Source organism: Petromyzon marinus, chromosome 28 (assembly GCF_048934315.1).
Source record: "Petromyzon marinus isolate PM22_M1 ecotype Great Lakes invasive population chromosome 28, UKy_Petmar_22M1.pri1.0, whole genome shotgun sequence".
Taxonomy (NCBI): domain Eukaryota; kingdom Metazoa; phylum Chordata; class Hyperoartia; order Petromyzontiformes; family Petromyzontidae; genus Petromyzon; species Petromyzon marinus.
In genome coordinates this window covers 7,228,343-7,247,301 of record NC_133694.1, presented here as the reverse complement: position 1 = coordinate 7,247,301, position 18,959 = coordinate 7,228,343, and the positions used below count along the sequence as shown (strand labels likewise).

The 18,959-nt window shown below is 46.2% G+C and overlaps 2 protein-coding genes across 4 annotated transcripts in view; one reads left to right on the top strand and one right to left on the bottom strand.

The window, feature by feature from the left end:
* The first annotated feature begins 224 nt into the window (after positions 1-224).
* On the top strand, positions 225-10,140 carry LOC116946965 (uncharacterized). The gene is made up of 2 exons (XM_032962262.2): positions 225-456; positions 5,838-10,140. The coding sequence occupies exon 2, from the start codon at positions 6,032-6,034 to the stop codon at positions 7,877-7,879; it is 1,848 nt and encodes a 615-aa protein (XP_032818153.2). The 5' UTR covers positions 225-456; positions 5,838-6,031; the 3' UTR covers positions 7,880-10,140.
* Positions 9,287-18,959, bottom strand: part of ECEL1 (endothelin converting enzyme like 1) — a 37,889-nt gene continuing 28,216 nt past the window's right edge. For all 3 annotated transcript variants that reach the window (XM_032962260.2, XM_032962259.2, XM_032962261.2), the window contains exons 16-18: positions 17,357-17,452; positions 15,929-16,005; positions 9,287-13,701 (exon numbers count right to left, since the gene is read on the bottom strand). In XM_032962260.2, the coding sequence (XP_032818151.2) occupies positions 13,602-13,701; positions 15,929-16,005; positions 17,357-17,452 (273 nt within the window). In that variant the 3' untranslated portion in view covers positions 9,287-13,601. The remainder of the gene's footprint in view (positions 13,702-15,928; positions 16,006-17,356; positions 17,453-18,959) is intronic.

The window sequence follows — 18,959 nt, the reverse complement described above, 5'->3', positions numbered from 1 at the left end:
ACCACCACCTCACCAACTCCACCACCACACCATCAACACCTCACCACCACTACCACCACCTCACCACCACCATCAACACCTCCCCACCACCACCATCAACACCTCACCACCACACCATCAACACCTCCACACCATCAACACCTCACCACCACCATCAACACCTCCCCACCACCATCAACACCTCCCCACCACCTCTCCACACCGACACCTCGCTGACTGATTGACGGCGACTGGCGAACCACCGACGGCTGCGAGCTTGGAGCCCCGTGCCTGCTGCCCCGTGCTTGGAGCCCCGTGCCTGCTGCGCCGTGCCTGCTGCCCCGTGCTTGGAGCCCCGTGCCTGCTGCGCCGTGCCTGCTGCGTGCTTGGAGCCCCGTGTCTGCTGCGTGCTTGGAGCCCCGTGCCTGCTGCCCCGTGCTTGGAGCCCCGTGCCTGCTGCGAGAGCTGCACATGGAGGTGGGTGGGGGGTTTGCTCCACTGCACTGTACTCTCAGTCGAACCCTGCGACATTCGATTCCATTTGCGCGAAACGCATCGATCGAGTCGATTCCTGGGTCGTGGTGGGATTGTGTATCTTGAATAGATGACAGTAGAGAGCAAGTGCTTCGATGAGTTCCATTGGACTGATGGTGGACAGTGATAAAACGAAGAGCCGTGCACGCTTATTTAGGTTGATACCGATCGCGGGCTCGGACGGTGAGCTCGATTCGACTGCCGTTTTATGAATCTATTGGATCGATTCTTCAGAGGTGGTGGATCCGTCCGGGCAGGTGTTCGAATTGGGGTTAAGAATCGATTTCGAAATCCAGGGGTTGTGGTTAGTGTTCATGTTAATCGATAAGTTTGATTACCTATAACTAGCAATCGCAAGAGTGGTGGAGGGGTTCGAAGGAGCGTGTTCGATAAGCGACGTGCTGGTGGTGGTGGACGATTATATTATTTAATCGTTCACCATGCAATCATAATTCGTTGAAACGGCGACTGGCACACGGATCGATTCTTCAGCTAAATGTCCAATCGATTCCCGCCGTGCCGCGTGCACGATGAGATTCGCGACTTCGTAATCAGCCGTGGCCTATCCACTGCTGGATGAAGGCCTCCCCTACCACGTGACTATCTCTGTCTCTCTGTGTGTGCCTATTTCCGTGTCTCAATGTCTCTTGTCCCTGTCTTTTTTTGTGTATCTACCTCTATACCTGTGTCTGCCTATGGGGCCGTCCATAAATGACGTCACGCGAATTTGGACGATTTTCGACCCCCCTCGTCACACGGCGTCACAAAAAGTCAGACCCCCCCAAATATGACGTCACAAAGCTCTTCCCCCCCCCCAAATAAAACATGCTTCAAATCGCTTTAAACTATTATCATTGTAGTGTGTATTTAATGTGGCGCTGCACTCTGATGTTGTCGGAGAAAACATTATAAAAAAGTCTAATTAAGTAGAACGTGTTGTCTATAGTTATTTAAAGTTGCGAAATTTTGATGTGACGTCACATTTCTCACCCCCCCCCCCCTCGTCACACATCGTCACAAATGTCTGACCCCCCCCCCCCCCTAGGTGCGTGACGTCATTTATGGACGGCCCCTATCCCTTGCACGTGCATCTCTATCTGTTGTGTATCAATTTTGGCCTCTTGTCTCCCTGCGTTTCGTATTCACGTCTTTTAGCACCTATCTCTATCCCCGTCTCGTTGTCTCTGGCGCTATCCCCTGTCCTCCTGGGTGTCTCTTAGACACCGCTCCACTGGGCGTCTGTGAAGAAAAGAGCTTTACAGCTCATCGGATTTTTCCACCAGCGGAAATAAATATTCCCATTCTGATTCCACGCACCCAGAAAGCTCACCCACAGAGCTGTGGGTGGCTATGGCAAAGTGCCGTTCCAGATGCTCACAATGGCATGCGATCAAACCATAAAAAAACAACCCCTATGTTGAAGAGAAACAACAAAAATAACAAAATATATATAAAACAATAAAAAATTCTCACGACGTTTCGACCATAACTCAAACGGTCATCATCAGGTGTGTCGGTTTGCATAAATTTATTTTGAAAACGGCATATTTATTTATATATATAAAAATAACGTTTGCGTCACGCGCAACGATTGGCAGTTTGCCCAGGACTAGTCCATCTATTTTTTGAAAAGAGGAGGGGGGAGACGAAATTTGTTTTTATGTATGCTGTCTGAAAGCCACTGTAAGCGTGAACAATCAATCAAGAACTGAAATGATTTATCAAATCTTTCCAATGATTGCTAAGATAGAATCCATCTTCTCGGTTGAAATTGTCTCTGTGCTTGTATATGTGGATAGCCTCATGAACGAATCTCTCATGGAAGCCAGATGGCTTACAAAGAACCTCCGTCTTGGAAAAGTCAATGGCATGTGAGCCTACTGAATTAGAACAATGATCTGCTACGGCCGAGGTGTTGGTCCTACCGTGTTTAAGGTCTGCTTTATGTTCACGAATGCGGTCCGAGATATGGCGTTTGGTTTCTCCAATGTAACTACTACCACAGAGGCAACTTAGTTTGTAGACACCAGGGTATTGTATGTCCGGAATCACATCTTTTACAGACGGAACCAGATCACGGATTTTATGTAATGTGTTGAAACGGACCTGGATCTTGTGTTTATTCAAGATTTTGGAGATCTTTTTTGTGATCCCAGCAATGTAGGGTAAAGTGATGGTTTTGAAAGGCTCCTCAAGAGGGTTCTTCTTCATGGTTTGAGTGATAGCTTTGCGGATTGTATAGTCGGAGTAACCATTAGCCCTAAGAGCTTGGTGTACGTGCTTGAGTTCACTGCTTATGTGTTCCTGGTCGGATATGCATTGGGCTCTATGATACAGAGTCTTGATGAGAGAATTCTTCTGTGATGGATGGTGGTGGGAATCCGGTTTCAGATAAGCATCCGTATGGGTAGCTTTCCTGTAGACAGAGTGGCTCATTGAACCATCAGGTCTCTTTTTAATTAGGACATCCAAAAAAGGTATCTTGCCATCTATTTCGACTTCCATGGTAAATCTGATGGCTGGGTGTATGGAATTGATGTGGTCGAAGAATTGGTCTAGAGCAGGCCGGCCATGTGGCCAGATGACAAAAGTGTCATCCACGTACCTCTTCCATAAGGTTGGGCGCAGAGTGGCAGTCTGGATGGCGTCAGTCTCAAATTTCTCCATGAAAATGTTAGCTATAACTGGAGAAAGGGGGAGGAAAGCTACCCATACGGATGCTTATCTGAAACCGGATTCCCACCACCATCCATCACAGAAGAATTCTCTCATCAAGACTCTGTATCATAGAGCCCAATGCATATCCGACCAGGAACACATAAGCAGTGAACTCAAGCACGTACACCAAGCTCTTAGGGCTAATGGTTACTCCGACTATACAATCCGCAAAGCTATCACTCAAACCATGAAGAAGAACCCTCTTGAGGAGCCTTTCAAAACCATCACTTTACCCTACATTGCTGGGATCACAAAAAAGATCTCCAAAATCTTGAATAAACACAAGATCCAGGTCCGTTTCAACACATTACATAAAATCCGTGATCTGGTTCCGTCTGTAAAAGATGTGATTCCGGACATACAATACCCTGGTGTCTACAAACTAAGTTGCCTCTGTGGTAGTAGTTACATTGGAGAAACCAAACGCCATATCTCGGACCGCATTCGTGAACATAAAGCAGACCTTAAACACGGTAGGACCAACACCTCGGCCGTAGCAGATCATTGTTCTAATTCAGTAGGCTCACATGCCATTGACTTTTCCAAGACGGAGGTTCTTTGTAAGCCATCTGGCTTCCATGAGAGATTCGTTCATGAGGCTATCCACATATACAAGCACAGAGACAATTTCAACCAAGAAGATGGATTCTATCTTAGCAATCATTGGAAAGATTTGATAAATCATTTCAGTTCTTGATTGATTGTTCACGCTTACAGTGGCTTTCAGACAGCATACATAAAAACAAATTTCGTCTCCCCCCTCCTCTTTTCAAAAAATAGATGGACTAGTCCTGGGCAAACTGCCAATCGTTGCGCGTGACGCAAACGTTATTTTTTTATATATATATAAATAAATATGCCGTTTTCAAAATAAATTTATGCAAACCGACACACCTGATGATGACCGTTTGAGTTATGGTCGAAACGTCGTGAGAATTTTTTATTGTTTTATATATATTTTGTTATTTTTGTTGTTTCTCTTCAACGTGACTTTACCGAAAAAACTAAGAATATGAATTACTGCAGTCACGAAAGCTTTAAATCAAAATTTAACCCCTATGTTATGAATGAAGGTGCGTTCGTATTGCGTTAAGGAAACGTCTCAGAGCGCAGAGCCCCCTATTGGCAGTTTTCAACGTAGTTATTCGCGAACAATATAATAAAGTTCGTTGTTAGTAAGATCGCTTAAGTATAACCCGCCACCACCCGACAAAGCCAACCAGTAAGATTTGTAACGGAAACAAAACGTGCCAATTATTTACTACTTCAGCCCACTGGTGTGTTGGAGAGTAAATCCACAACATTTACAATTTGAGTAGCGTGACGTTTCGCTGCCAATTGCATCCAGCATCATTAGGCGATGTTGCCTGATGATTCTGGATGTAGCCTGCTCCTGTGTGGCACACGGTGATTTGGCACACGATTGACATTGCATTTTTATGTGTATATGTTTTTAGTTATTGGGGGAAATCCATACGGAACAATACAAAACTTCACGGCAGAAAGGCACCCGAGTCAAACTCTGCACGCTTGGATGATGGCTCACGAAGTGTTACCACTGCGCCTCCCTCTGCACACAAGCAGAACTCCGCAAATAAATACATTAATACAATGCTTTCGTTCATCGGCCAATGGGGCTTTCTAGACCAATATTATTCAGCAGAATTTGTTTCATCAAGCAAACGTTGAACTAGTTTTGACATTCTGGGTCTCACCAACAGATTCAGGCTAGTTAAACAAATGCCACTGGATTTCCAGATGATTTTGGCAAGAGCACTTGGTATACCAGTTAACAGTTACGCTTATCAGTTCGGTTTGGTTCTACTCCCTGGTCGTGGCTACGCGAAATGGATATAAGCATTGCCCCAAATGTTAACAATATTCTACGGGTACACTGCCTCTGCCATGGGAATGTGGAATTTCCACCACCATCTTGGGACTGCCAATGGAGATGAGCATTGCTCCATTCTCATCGGTGGCCATTGCCAGGATGACCTCTCGACCTCATTTCCAGATGAGTGTGGCTGTAATGCTGGAAACAAAGTTTATAATGACATTAAAGCCGGCCATATATGGCGTTATTATTACACGTTCTCTCGGCATGTGTTGTGAGTTGATAGGGCTATGGGTGGGCCACTGGGTGTGTGTGCCTCTGTGCCAATGAGCAATACAAGGATATGTCTCATTAAGAGAGAAATCTATCGGCTGCATGCACACGGTCACCGCTACCCGCAGCGTGCAAACACCATGCCCCTGCATGAACTCCAATTCGGTAAGTGTCATCTCAATACACCATCTAATAAGCATTGAACTTTATTTGTAAATTACTTGCAGCTGTTAGTACTACCGTGTTCTCTGAATTATAAGATGCACTCCCCCCCCCCCCCCCATTTATTTAAACCAAAAGTGTTGGTTCACCTTATAATTAATCTGGTGTGTCTTTTGTGTGTGTCACCAAATTCGTGTAACGTTATTGACACTGGGCACAAGTTTGGGTCGCGTCTTATTTTCCGTGGCGTCTTGTAATCTGCGTCAGCACAATTTGTGTGCGCTTGCTCACGACACTATTTTGTTTGTTTGTGTTACTTTTCCCAACAAACCCTCAGCGTCCCTTGTGCTCATCTGTCTCCTTCTGCCGAGCTGCTCCTCCGACGGCCGCGACGAGAGCTGTGACATTGGCCCCGACAACGCGGGCCGTCTCCGAGCTAACTGCAGCTCACGGGGCCTGCGGGATTTCCCCACCAACCTGAGAACGGACATCAAGGTCCTGTGGCTGACCTCCAACCACCTGGTCGCCCCCATGTGGGCCGCCCTGGAGGGCCTCCCTCTCCTGGAGGAGCTGGACCTGGCCCACAACCGCATCGTGAGCGTGACGCCGCGGGCGGCGATGCCCATCTTGCACATTGACGCTTCGCACAACGAGCTCACCGAGTTGCCACCTCTCGGCTTCCTCCGCCGTCTCACTCGGCTCAAGATCAACGACAACCAGATCGCACACTTGCCCGCGGACGCTTTCGCCGCCCTCGTCGATCTCCAGGAACTTTTTCTCGGCAACAATCGCCTCGGAACTCTCGACCAAAGCTCCTTCACCAACATGGATTCACTCCGAATGCTGTCCGTTCCTGGAAATGACCTGGCTTCCGTTTCTGCTGACCTCATGAGCTCAATGACTAATCTGGATGTGTTGGACATCTCCAACAACAGTCTTAAGTCACTGCCGAGTGGATTCTTTGAGCCAGTGTTCCTCTCCTACTTCTACGGCTACCAGAATCAGTGGATATGCGACTGTTCTGTTGCCTACTTTTGGGAGTGGATGCACGATATGAACGACGACAAGGTGTACAACAGCTTATTGCAAAAGGACATCGAAAGCATTCTCTGCTCAGATCATGGTCCACATTCTGCAACACCATTGTATAACTTGGATAAGGACTCTTTTTGTCCAGCAACTCATGATCCAAGCACAAATGTCGCTATACCCACCTTTCCGATCCCTGTTGTGAAAACTACACCGAGACCTGCGACTACAGCATCGCCCTCAGCACCAACAACAGTTCAAGGTAAACCGACCACCGCATTTCAAAAGATGACTACGGTTTCGTCAACAACAGCAGAAATGACCACTGCCCAAGTCACAAACGTTCCCTCCACCGTCAGGGCGACTCTTCGTACGACGGTCGAAGCCAGCACCGCTGTTCCCAGCGCCGCGGCGACTCGCGTGAAGACCACCCCATGGGTGGCGAGCACGGGGGAAGCAACGGCGAGCCGAGTCATCGCTGCACGAGCGCAAACAACCACGCGGTCGTCAGGCGACTTCACCAATGCCACCCGCGTTCAAACGACACTCGCGACGGCCGCGCCGGCGACGACAACAGCACGCGCGGTCGCAACAACCGCAGCGGACGCGCCGAGCAGCACCGCCGCTGCACCCGCAACTCTGCATAATCCGACGACGAGTCCACGTCAAACGACCGCAGCTCTTGGCGCCGCGCTGACACGGACGAGCGCGCGTTCCCGCGCGACTCCCGAAGGCGGCGGCGGCGGCGGCGGCGGCGAACCGACGACGGCTAGGCGGGACGCGACCGTCGAAGGCACCGCCACAGCTCGCACGTCTGCATCGGCTCGCACCCAACGCTGGTGTCTCTGCCGGCCGGAGGAGGCGGCCGCCCCCCCGGAAACTTCACGGGAAAATCCGTGCGACAACAGATTTCGGCCTCCGCCGACGGAAGGCGGTTTAACCGACGGTTTTCTTTCCGACGCTTCTCTTTCCGACGCCTTAGTAAGTCACTTGAAGAGACTCACCACGACGAGGTGCCTCAGGTACGGCATCTTTCCCTGGCTCCTGCACCTCATTCACGCGCTGCTGTTTCTGGCGCTCATTTTCTGCATACTCCAGCTTCGGGGTTACCTCGTGGCCGAGCGACACGCAGCCTCCTGCCTGACAAAGCAGGGCAGACGGCGCCCCGACTATTTGTCCCGGCGCTTCCAGCACGAGATCATCAACCACCCGCTGAACCTGCGCCACAGGAGGCAGCTGCCCATGGGGGAGGGCACGCTGCCCAGCGTAGAGACGAAGCCTTTCGTCTTCCGCTTGAGACACGTCCCCGAGAAGGACCCGGGGCCCGAGGTCTCCATAGTGTATTGTTGAGATTTCATCATCATGGTCATTATCACTATCAGCACCTAACATTTATAATGCACCTCCCATGCACATATATCTCAGGGCACCCCTACAGCAGGGGACCGCCGGTGGCAGCTGTCCCTGTGAGTTTCAATTGGAACCCGGTCAGAAGTGGGTATTAGTATGCCGGTAAGGGTGCGACGTTGCTATATTGCCGCCTAATTAAGTAATTGATCAAATTTGCTAAATCTTGGACCGTGACACGGGCTACTTTTATTCGAACAACATTGCGGTATGTTTAGCTTTTATTATGAAGATGATGATGCGTCTTTAATGTTTAGTATAGCTACAGTATTAACCAGGGCAGCCACTGAAATTGAACCGCAAACCTTTTCAAAAAGTCTCGAATGTGCTGTGGCTAGGCCATGTCTCCACCCTAACATGCGTGTTCGCGATATGGAAGAGTGAAATTCGTATTAAACATGCATACACTAGTGGTGGCTGGGAATAAGAATAACCTTGAGAACATGTTGGGAAACACCAGACATTTGCTTAACTAGTGAGACGGTGTGACTACGGCAAGAAGATTGTGGTCATTGTCAGCCTGAAATGCCTACATATTTGCCATCGGCTTAAGTGTGAACCATAGCTTGTAGCTTGAGCTGTATATAGCTGAATACAGCTCAAAACGTAATCTGACCCAAATATCGAGTGCATTGTGGACACATGCCCACAGATAAGCATGTGGATTAGCATTTTGCCAAAACTCAGGAAGTAGGAAGGGGTGAGGTCGAGTTATTTTTGAGGTGGAGGCGGTGGAACAATTGTAGGTTGATAGGGTTGCTACATGTGCAGACATGTTGTGAACGTTGTTCCGAACGTTGAACGTTTACTGGGACGCTGCATAGTTGATTTTGGGTGAAGGTCAGAATATTATTCTGGGCTAATCAGAATGACGTTCCGGCTTATTAGATTCTATTCTAACTTCCTTCCTAGATTTTTTCCTGAGGATGCTTGGCGAAGTGGAAAGTCACATATACAGTAACTGATAACTTTGATAATCAGGATTGTTCTTAAATCTTGACTTAAAGCTTTCGTGATTGCAGGAATTCACATTCTTTGGGTATTTCGGTAAAATCACGGAGATAGGTATATTGTTCTTAAACTTAATGGTGAGCTAAATCAATAAAGATAACAATTGGCGCGTCACATGCTTGTGCACGTAAAAAATATTACGTCGGGGAGTGTAGGGTCTTAAAATAAAATGTGGCCATATTATTACATGGCCTAATCCAAAAATAAATTGAGTCATAATATTGGCTGTGAAAACTTTTATGTTAAGAGATATTCTTCTTTATAACATTATGAAATGTAATCTACAGTATACTGTTTGAAAAAAGTACCTATATATACATACACACACAAAAAAACAAATTTAGACAGTATTTTTTATTACCGATTTATTAGAATATATAATAAATCCATTTACTGCGGTAAATTTTGGACAATTTATATGAAGCCAGCACTTAATCAAAAAGTTCTAAAAAGCATTGCAAAAACCACACATGTGAAATAAAATACACTGCTGTGGAATTGTGGTGTGCGGCAATGTTAGGGCGCCTGTACAGAAGTGAATGCATGTGCTCGGTGGTGAAGTGGCATTTCGTCAACGTCATTTGGCCCCTTAAAGGAAGAAAACAATCGGCAACCCAACAAAGCTCTTTCATTATAGTCCAACACAGTGGCATGGTGTTTGAATGTCCAGGCTACTGCCACTGCACCGGGGCCCATGGGCCAGAGGGGCCCAGGTTCCTGGCTATGAAGAGGGTGGACGGTGGACAACCCATCGAACATTTTCCTCCAGCACAGTCTCTTGGATGCTAAAGACTGTTGGATTATTATTGTTATTATTGGGTACAAGTAACTGGTAGCGGGCTTTACCCACTTTCAGCTTTAGCATCGTACTCTCTCCTGGAGGCAAATCACTTGTGGTTCACTGATGGGGATTGGATATTTTATAGAGTTTAGCATGATCAATGTGGAACTTTATTTTATCCATGCGCTGTGATTATAACCAAGTAAACCACCAGTAGTACATAATTTTTGACCGTCCAAAAAAATTTTCAATTCAGATTTTCAGCAAAATTGTTATACACAATGACTTGAATGTTTGTGCTAAATTACGGATTTTAGCCGTTCTAAAATGTTAGCATTTACCTCAATCAGTCATGATTGTCCATCAGTGTTGCTTATTGTGCAGTATTAATAAATGAAATATGGGTCATTTAGCCACTTGGTTAATATTGTTTTCTTCATGGTACCCACATTAATCAGTAATGCAATGAGGGTGACGTTTTGGTCACCAGTCACATGGTATACACTAGAAAATCTGGACAAGATTAAGTTATTAGCATTGAGAAAATGGCCACCGGTTTTTTTTTATCGTGCAGTGTGCTACTAGTATTCATTTATACTCAGCAATATTTATTGTGGAATCTTTTGGAATTCGTTCCACAGTGCTGCGCTTATACTTAAAAATACTACTGTATACGCATGTATAGTTGGGTGCCACGGTGGCGAGATGTTAACTACCTCGCCTGGTATACAGGAGGTCATGGGTTCGATCCCGACCTTGACGCCTGTATATTTGGAGTTTGCATGTTCTCTCCGTGATCGTGTGGATTCCTCTCCGGGTTTCCCTTCCACATTTAGAATCAACATGCGTGTGAGTATTTGGCTGCTATACATTTCCACGTGATAAGCCACTTCGTTGAGCTATCATTTGTGGCCAGGTCGCTTCTGGAAAAGAGCTTTATAGCTCGGTGTGCCTTACCTGGTAAAATAATAATATTCATCACACATATTTTTTCCCAATGGCAATCATCGTTGTGATTTTCAGTTCATTGCAATGACCAAATTCCAAGCACTTATCCTGCACAAGCTTTCGCATGGACACAAAGTGCACACACATATAAAATATTGAGACAAGGTGAAACGAAAACACGCTGCATTTTCCTTTTAAAATGTAGCAAAGCCTCTAGGTAATGTTTATCAGAATACCAGCGAAATAGAATGTTCCGTGTGGGAAAATGTTAAATATGGGAACACACTTTATGTAAATGTGTTTTTTTGGAGGGGACTTAAAAAAATGGGATGTTAGGTAATTCGAAAAGTCACGTGGGAAGGTTACAACAAGGTTTCACTTCATGTTATTTTGTATAATGTTGCAATGCATAGCAGAAAGGCAAATATTACATATTTTCGTGATTTATGCATTAAACAATTATTTGTATGTATTTTTTTGCCTTAATCATCTAAGTAAAATACAATGGAATATCTTCAATAAACCCCCCATCTTGTTTTATATACATTACATGAAATAGTAAAAGCACTCGAAAATTCATCAAAAATATAATAAAGGCATGCTCCCTTTAAAAGTCTACTCCAATGCAAATCCATCGATCATGAGTTTTGCTATTACAGCCACAAAAAACGAAAGTACAGTCGATGTAAATTGTCTTTTAGTTAAAATTCACGCAGTATTTTTATACTGTAATTAGCAGAATGATGGTTTAACAATGTATTTTCCTGCGGACATTTTCCATCAACGTGCTTTCCTGTTCTCGCCACAATCTGGTCGTCTTCAGTGTAGAAAATTACATTTGATAACGAGCCACCAAATACATCAAGCATTTGTATGCCATTGCTAAATTGTGTTTTTTTTTACGCATCAAATTGGTGAAAATTTGGCCACAATCTTTGGACAACAATAAATACAATGCTCATTTATTTAAGGGACTGGGGTTTTACACACAATATATATTGTAATAATAAAAAAACTAACCTGGGTAACCAACCATAAGAGTAGACCTTTAATTAACAGTGCTGCCATTAACATGACGGGCATTGATCATACGTCAGCTGATGGAATATGTGTGCGTATCACTTTACAACAATTGGCACAGCTTGCTTTGTATAGCAGCAACACAACCTCAATTACCTAAAAAAGATAAACAACACCTTCTTTACATATGTCCCTCCATGTAAAAAAAATAAAAGCTTTTCTTACACATCCTCATCGGTCACACGGCCTTCTGGGAGCGAATTTTCTCAACATCATCGTTTTAATACAAGCAAACACTGCACCGGTTTTGACATGCGGTGTCTCATCAGCAGAGTCAAGGTTGCTTGCTGGTATTTCAACCAATGCTGCTGAACAGATGAATTCCCAGAAGGACGTGGGTGAAATACTTAAATTATGTATCTGGAGAGGCAAACATGGAAAGAAGGCATTCAATAATTATCAACATTCTCCACAATGACGCCGAATTATTAATTCATAATTAAGTCAGCTATAGCGGAGGTACAAATATAGTTATCGATACGTAGCAATAAGCCGGCTAGATTAACAGTCGGCGGTTTTGTGCACAGTAATATGGCAATGTGCATGTTAACCAACGTCACCAACTGGGGTAATAAAAGTCGCAGCGCAGATTCTCAGGTTTTATCCAGCGATCTGTTTAACGAGTACATTTTAATTGCCCCAGGAATGCCCACACATCGCTCAAGGCGAGCAAGGGCAAGCGTTTGTTTTTTTAATGAAACGTACGGTTTTAACACGGCGCTTATCACGATTCACTTCGCCCGTACGCGAGAGGGGATTTGCGACTTTTCTGTAAGCACCTATATACAAACACGACATATCCATTTGCTATTGTTCAAATACAGCACACGAAGAAACAGTTTGAATGCCATAGTCATGGAAATACTGAGCAAGGAATTAAAGCCAGCGCTTCTCACGATGATCCTGGCACTGTGTATCTGTTGCAGATATGAACCTACTTGTTTCTCTTTTGCATTGGGGCCATTTTCCAGATGTCAAACCCACCCTGGGATGGGTCAACGAATGGTGCCCTGGCGATGGTGGTCACTGTCTGCTATTTCCCACGAATCATTTTTGTCAATCCACTGATGAAGGCTTCCCCGCACCATTTTGACCATGGATGTTGTTTGACCCTACTTCACCACGCTGGTCAGTGCGAGTTGGCAAACGTAGGAAAGCCAGGACCGGTGTCGCTATCACTCGCCAATTGTGATGACCGTGGTCAGGAATCGAACATGTGGCACCGAGTTCATAGCACAGTACGCTTGTTATTTACCCGCTTAAATTATGTTCACTTTCAACACTGTTACATCATCGCTCTTCCGTCATACCTTGCACCTTGTAGCTGAAGTTTAGTTTCAAGGTGCCTCGTGAATAGATTCTCGTTCTGCAGTTGTTCTCAGGACAGACTGGTCCATGCCTTTGGAATGTGGAATGTCTACCATTTATGGGACAAATGCATACTCTCCAAATCCCATGCCAGCATTGGTTGCCACTGACAATAATTAACACGCATTGAGGCTTGTGCAAATTACCAGTGACAGCGGGCTATGACCGCCAAACTAACCACGTGCATGATCCTCTTTCTCGCGAGCGTTAATCCAAAGACACAAGCCCTCGCTTTGAGCCACCCAGCCCAACATTACCGTTCATCGGAACACACCTGACATTTGCTCTGCTCCCTTCAACAATGAAATACATCCGAAGAACGCAACGATCGGGGGGGGGGGGGGGGGGTGGGTGGGGGGTCAAACTCGGGAGTCGAACTCATCGCACCCGCGAGCCCGAGCAGCGGCCCCCCGTCTCTGGCCGATGCACGGGGAGGGTGGGGGGGGTGGTGGTGGTGGTGGTACACGGTCGTTTTCGTCACCACACGGAGCACTTGTGCTGAGGACTCATGGGGGAGCCTCGCCGGCAGTGGAACACCCTGCCGAACTCGTCGAACTGAGACGCGCTGCCCAGCACCCTGCGCCGACAGCGAACAAAGACACAAGATCCCCCCCGTGTAGCCTCTGCCGACCGTTGGGGCAAGTGCCGGTAGCGAGTCGCACCTGTGAAGGCCGACCACGGCACAGTAGGGGGTGGGTGGCCAGCAACACGCCCCGGCCGCCTTTGTCCCCCTAAGTTACAATGTTTACACACCGCACAGTGTACTTATTTGAGGCTGGGTCGACCTAGGGGAGGCCCAGGACCGGTTGAGATAATCGTTACTGGTGTTGGCGTGAGCGGGAATCGAACTCGGGTCACCGGGTTTGTAGTGCAGTGCGCTAAGCACTACATTGGTGCTCCCCAGGACCCTACGCCGCCATCAAACACCAAAGACAGAGATCCCCCGTATAGCCTACAACAGAATGTTGGGGCAAGTGCTGCTAGAAAGCACCACCAAACAGAATCCATCGCAGATGCGGATATCTGATGCACAAAAAAACTCTCCAGTTTGCGACCGTGGCCATCGAGAACAGAATGTACAACATATAATCCACAGCGGTAGATTCCGCTGCTCCTGACGAGGTTATTTGGCTTCAACAACCTGAAAGGGAAACTGCAGTTTTTGCTCTGCATCTACATGCAGCCATACGAAAACGGAAGGGTCAAACACACAGCTCACACAACACAATTGTTATATTCTTTGGGGTCTTTCAGTAAAGCCAAAAAGAGAGAACAAAGAATGGAAATAAAAATCTATAAATAATAACAACATCACGACGTTTCAATCGCAACACAAGCAATCGTCATCAGGTGAAAAATATATCGGGAGAGCTGCTGTTGTATGGGTCACATTGCTGAGGCACAAGAGAGAGGGAGGACCAAGCTATGGCAGACACAGAGATGAGGACGTTGCGGTGGATTTTGAGTTAAACAAGGAAGGACATGGTGAGAAATTAAGAAGTGAGAGGAAGACTTAAGGTGGTTGAAATCACAGAGAAGATGAGAGAGAAGAGGCTGTTATGGCCCGGTCATATCGAGTGACGACAGGAAAAAAATACGTGGGTCAGAAGGTGCAAGTGATGCAAGTGGAAGGAAAGAGATCAAGAGGAAGGCAGAAGAAGTGGTTGGGCGGTGTGGTGCGATTGAACAAGGTGGGCCGAGGAGCAGAATGAGAGATGACGCAGGACAGGGCAGCGTGGAGAAGGTTGGCAAGGACGGCGGACCCCGCATGAGTGGGACAAACGCGTGGAAGAAGAATAACAGAGTGATTTAGATGGCAGGGGTGTGCAGGGGCAGAGGAATAAGTGACCACAACAAATGGCACACAAAAGGGCAGAAGAGGGATGTAAAGAAGTTGAGGGGGGGGGGGGAGAGGAAGGAAATGCATCGCTTAGTCTGTGGCACTTTTCTAGTCACATCCACTCTGAAGATCCGTAGACTCACTTGCATACGCATAGGCCCACAGAGAGACCAGTGGACTCAAATACACTTACATGATTCGTAGACTTGCATCGAGAACCATACACTTGCCTAGACTAACACAGACACCAATGGACTTTCATAGAGACCCATTCACCATACACATACATTGACATAATAGCGATCTTCTAAGCCAACAGTTATATTATTTTATTATGGGGTTGGCTGTTAGGATTGTCTTTCTCCTATGCCTCTTCTCTCATCACAGCTGCTGCCCTCATTTCTCATTCCGCCTTATCCTCCCATCTCACCCTCGGTTTACATCTCGATTGGCATGGTGCAAAAGAAGTTCAACATACATATATCTCCTCCTGCCCTGCATCGGTGGCATCTCAATAGGCTTCACATGTGCATATGTGCATATTTATGTTTGTGCGATCTAACCCCAAAACACCTCTGTTACCAATACTAATAATATTGATCATGAACGCCTATGTGTTAAAATGAGCAGATGGGTCTCTATGTGAGTCTACGAGTCTCCATGTGAGTCTGTGGTTCTTTAATCTCCAAAGCCCTTCTAATTGCATCTCTTCGCAACACGTGCCCAAACCATCTGTGCCCTGCGTCCCTTACATTTTTGGGAATATTAGATACCGCCGCTAAGGCGGAAATATCTTAATTCCGCCTCCTTCCCCTTACAGATATTTCCAAGATCCATTTCACGAGGATGATGAGTGGAGACGACCCCAAAACCACGTTTTGAACTCACAACCTTAGCTGCTAAGCGAAGTGTGTGAACCACCGCACCGAACTCTTCGGCTGGTGGTCAGTTTTAAGTGGGGCACCTGTAGTTCTCGGGAGAGTGCTTGTCTGTGAGCAGCTGAAGGTAGAGAGACTGCGGTCTTCTCTTCATGCACCAGTTCTGAGAAGAGAATGCACACTGCTTAATTAATCCCCGACAGCTTTGAATCAATCGCCAGAGTTCGCCCGTGGTTACGCTACGTGCAAACGCCAATTGGTGTTTTTTTTTTCAATTCAAAGTTTTGTACCGTTAATGCAAAGGAACACGCCTGAGAATACGTCAACCGCAGAGATGGAGCGATGAAATCAGCTCACGATCAAGTGTTGGGTGGATTGCGGGACCGACCATAAGTGATGAAGGCGGGTTGGGGAGGCCTTCACCCAGCAGTGCATTAACCATGGCTGATGATGATGATGATGGTTCCATTATTTGGAAAATGTATGGAATAACAATTTATCCATTGTTGCTGCTAACGACACGGTTAATCATGCAGCCGTCATTAATATTGTTTAAAAAAATACATTTAGGATGCAGTGAATGACAAACAGGAGAAAGCTACATATGACAAATCCCATCTAATCACCGACACTTTAATCAGCACATACATCGCAGTCCAGTGCAAAGGGCACCAGTGGTCTGTTAAGGATAAACAATTCTGTTTTGCGAAATTAGAAGTTACTCGACTTATAGAAATAAAATAAAACAATGTTGATTAAATTTCATTTTGGGCATTAGCCCTCCTCATGAATGAAAACAAGTGATTGACTCCTCGTCAATAAGTCAGGATTCAATCCGTCATAGTTTGTCACGAAATCACTTAACCCTAACCCCAACCTTAACCCAACGCTATTAAAATGCTCAACACTGGAACCACTCAAATGTCTGCATTGTTATGGACATATGCTGTATTTCCGTGCCATATATGGATTCAATACCGAACTCTAGGCTGAGTGGTGAATATCATTAACGTGTTTTTTTTTCTTTAATTTATGTATTCGAATTACATTAATATATACAGTACGTCCTTCCAAATAACGTATCCTGCTTACCAAAAGGACAAATATAAATAATAATGTGGCAGTCTAAATTTGATTTACTTCCACTTTTAAATGTTTGCTCAGTGAGCAGGATGAAATTAGGTGCACGGCAGAGTGGCTGTGATGGCATAGCCCTGGGAACCATGCATCCACAGAGCAGGGAAGCTGTGATCTTTGTCGTGCCCTAGACCCACCAGGTTCACTGCCAGTACAGCCCAGCGGTTCCTGGAGGCCCGGGGTCAGCATGTCGCGCGGGGCCCCTTCTTACTCCACCATCCACGGGCCCCTTGTGGGGCCCTCTGCAGCGTGAGGCCCCCCTGGTGAAAATTGTCCCACTTGCTCCCCCTCCCCACCACCCACCCACCCACCCCCTCTCTGGGCGGCCCCAATTTCACCGCTGGCTGAGCCGATGGCATTGGGGACTACGTACTCACCTGTGCGAAGGCAACGAAGAAGAGCTGCTCGTGGGTGTAGGCCATGCCCTGCAGGGGAGGCTCGGGTCCATTCTCACGCACCCACTTCTGATAAGCCTACACTCGCACGCACAGCAGCCGAGACCCGTGCAATTAGAGAGCACGGTTATGGGGGCAAGGGGGCCGTTAGAGAGCACCTATTACAGGTACAGCCCAGCGCTGGGCACGCAGGTGTGGGTTATGGCAGCACCATTCTCAGCCAGCCTTGTCCTTGCCAGGGCTACAGACCGGGTACTAATATCATCACGTACCAAAGTTACACCACGTCTTGCGAACGCGATGTCTAACTTTGATCATTACCTGTGTATCTACATTTTTCAATGTTAATGTGACATTTTATTGAGGGACTACTACTGTGTGTTATCTTGGCGTGGTCTGGGACTGTTTTGTTGTTTTTGCTGCCTTGCCCAATGTTGATTATTCGGACTTCTAGAAATCAAATATTTATTATTTATGTACATTTAGTGACTTGCTTGCCATATTCTCTATTTTGCACTGATATCGTTTTTCGTATTGTTTTCTGCTGACCTGCCCCTACTGGACATCTGTGAAAAAGAGCTTCATAGCTCATCGGATTCCTCCAGTATCAAGGAATATTCTGATTCTGATCTGCCGCTGGCCATTATCATGTGCCCAATACTGGATAAACACGTGACTGTGGTAGCAGGACACGAGAAGAAGATGATGCGGCCAAGAGTAAACATTTGATCTATGGGACCCTTTTTTACGGTAGTAATACTGGAGGTGTACATATGTTCAAACACCCTATTGCAATGCATCGAGTGTGCATTGACCACGCATACTTGTGGTAAAACATGTATACAAATGTGCTGTGATAGCGTATGCAATAACCAGCGTTGTGAAAACAAACAAAAAACCCCTGCACTAATATTAATTAAAAATTCAGCCGCTGGAATCTCACGGACAAAGAAGATAAATGTAACAGACACGGATATTTCGGAATGACATTGCTCGTATTCAACAGAGGGCAGCAATTTCCATCGGTGTATTATACACGTTCATGTAGCAAACCACACTGACCAGCGTGGTGAGCTCAGGTCAAATATCTCCCACGACCGACGCGATGAGGGAGGCCCTCATCCAGCAGTGGATTGACAGCCGTATATATGTACTGTGTGCACGTGTACAGTCAAACGCCTCTTTTTTATGTTTGTCGCTTTCGTGGCAGATCTTATTGTCCGCATTTGTCCGAGTAAATTATGCGTGACTTTACCGAAAGAACCAAAGAGTATGGATTCCTGCAGTCACAAAAGCTTCAAATCAAGATTTACGTTCCTATAATTTGTATTTTGTCTTTTCCCTGTAGTAGCCTCACGGTCCACCAGGGGTCCGCGTATCACAGGTTGGGAACCGCTGACCTCGGGCCCTCAAGATAATTGATATCGTGGCCATTCTTTTGATCTATTGGGAAAACAAAATCGGGTCGAAAAATTAAGATGATAATCTCTGGCCCCTAGCCCTGGCAATGGAATAGAGATTGTTTAAGTAAGCGCGCACGATACCTCTGTAATGACTGGCAACATTTATTTCACAAATTATTATG

What these genes read in the sequence shown, in the direction of transcription:
- LOC116946965 (XM_032962262.2), top strand. Translation starts at nt 6,032, where the DNA reads ATGTGGGCCGCCCTGGAGGGCCTCCCTCTCCTGGAGGAGCTGGACCTG.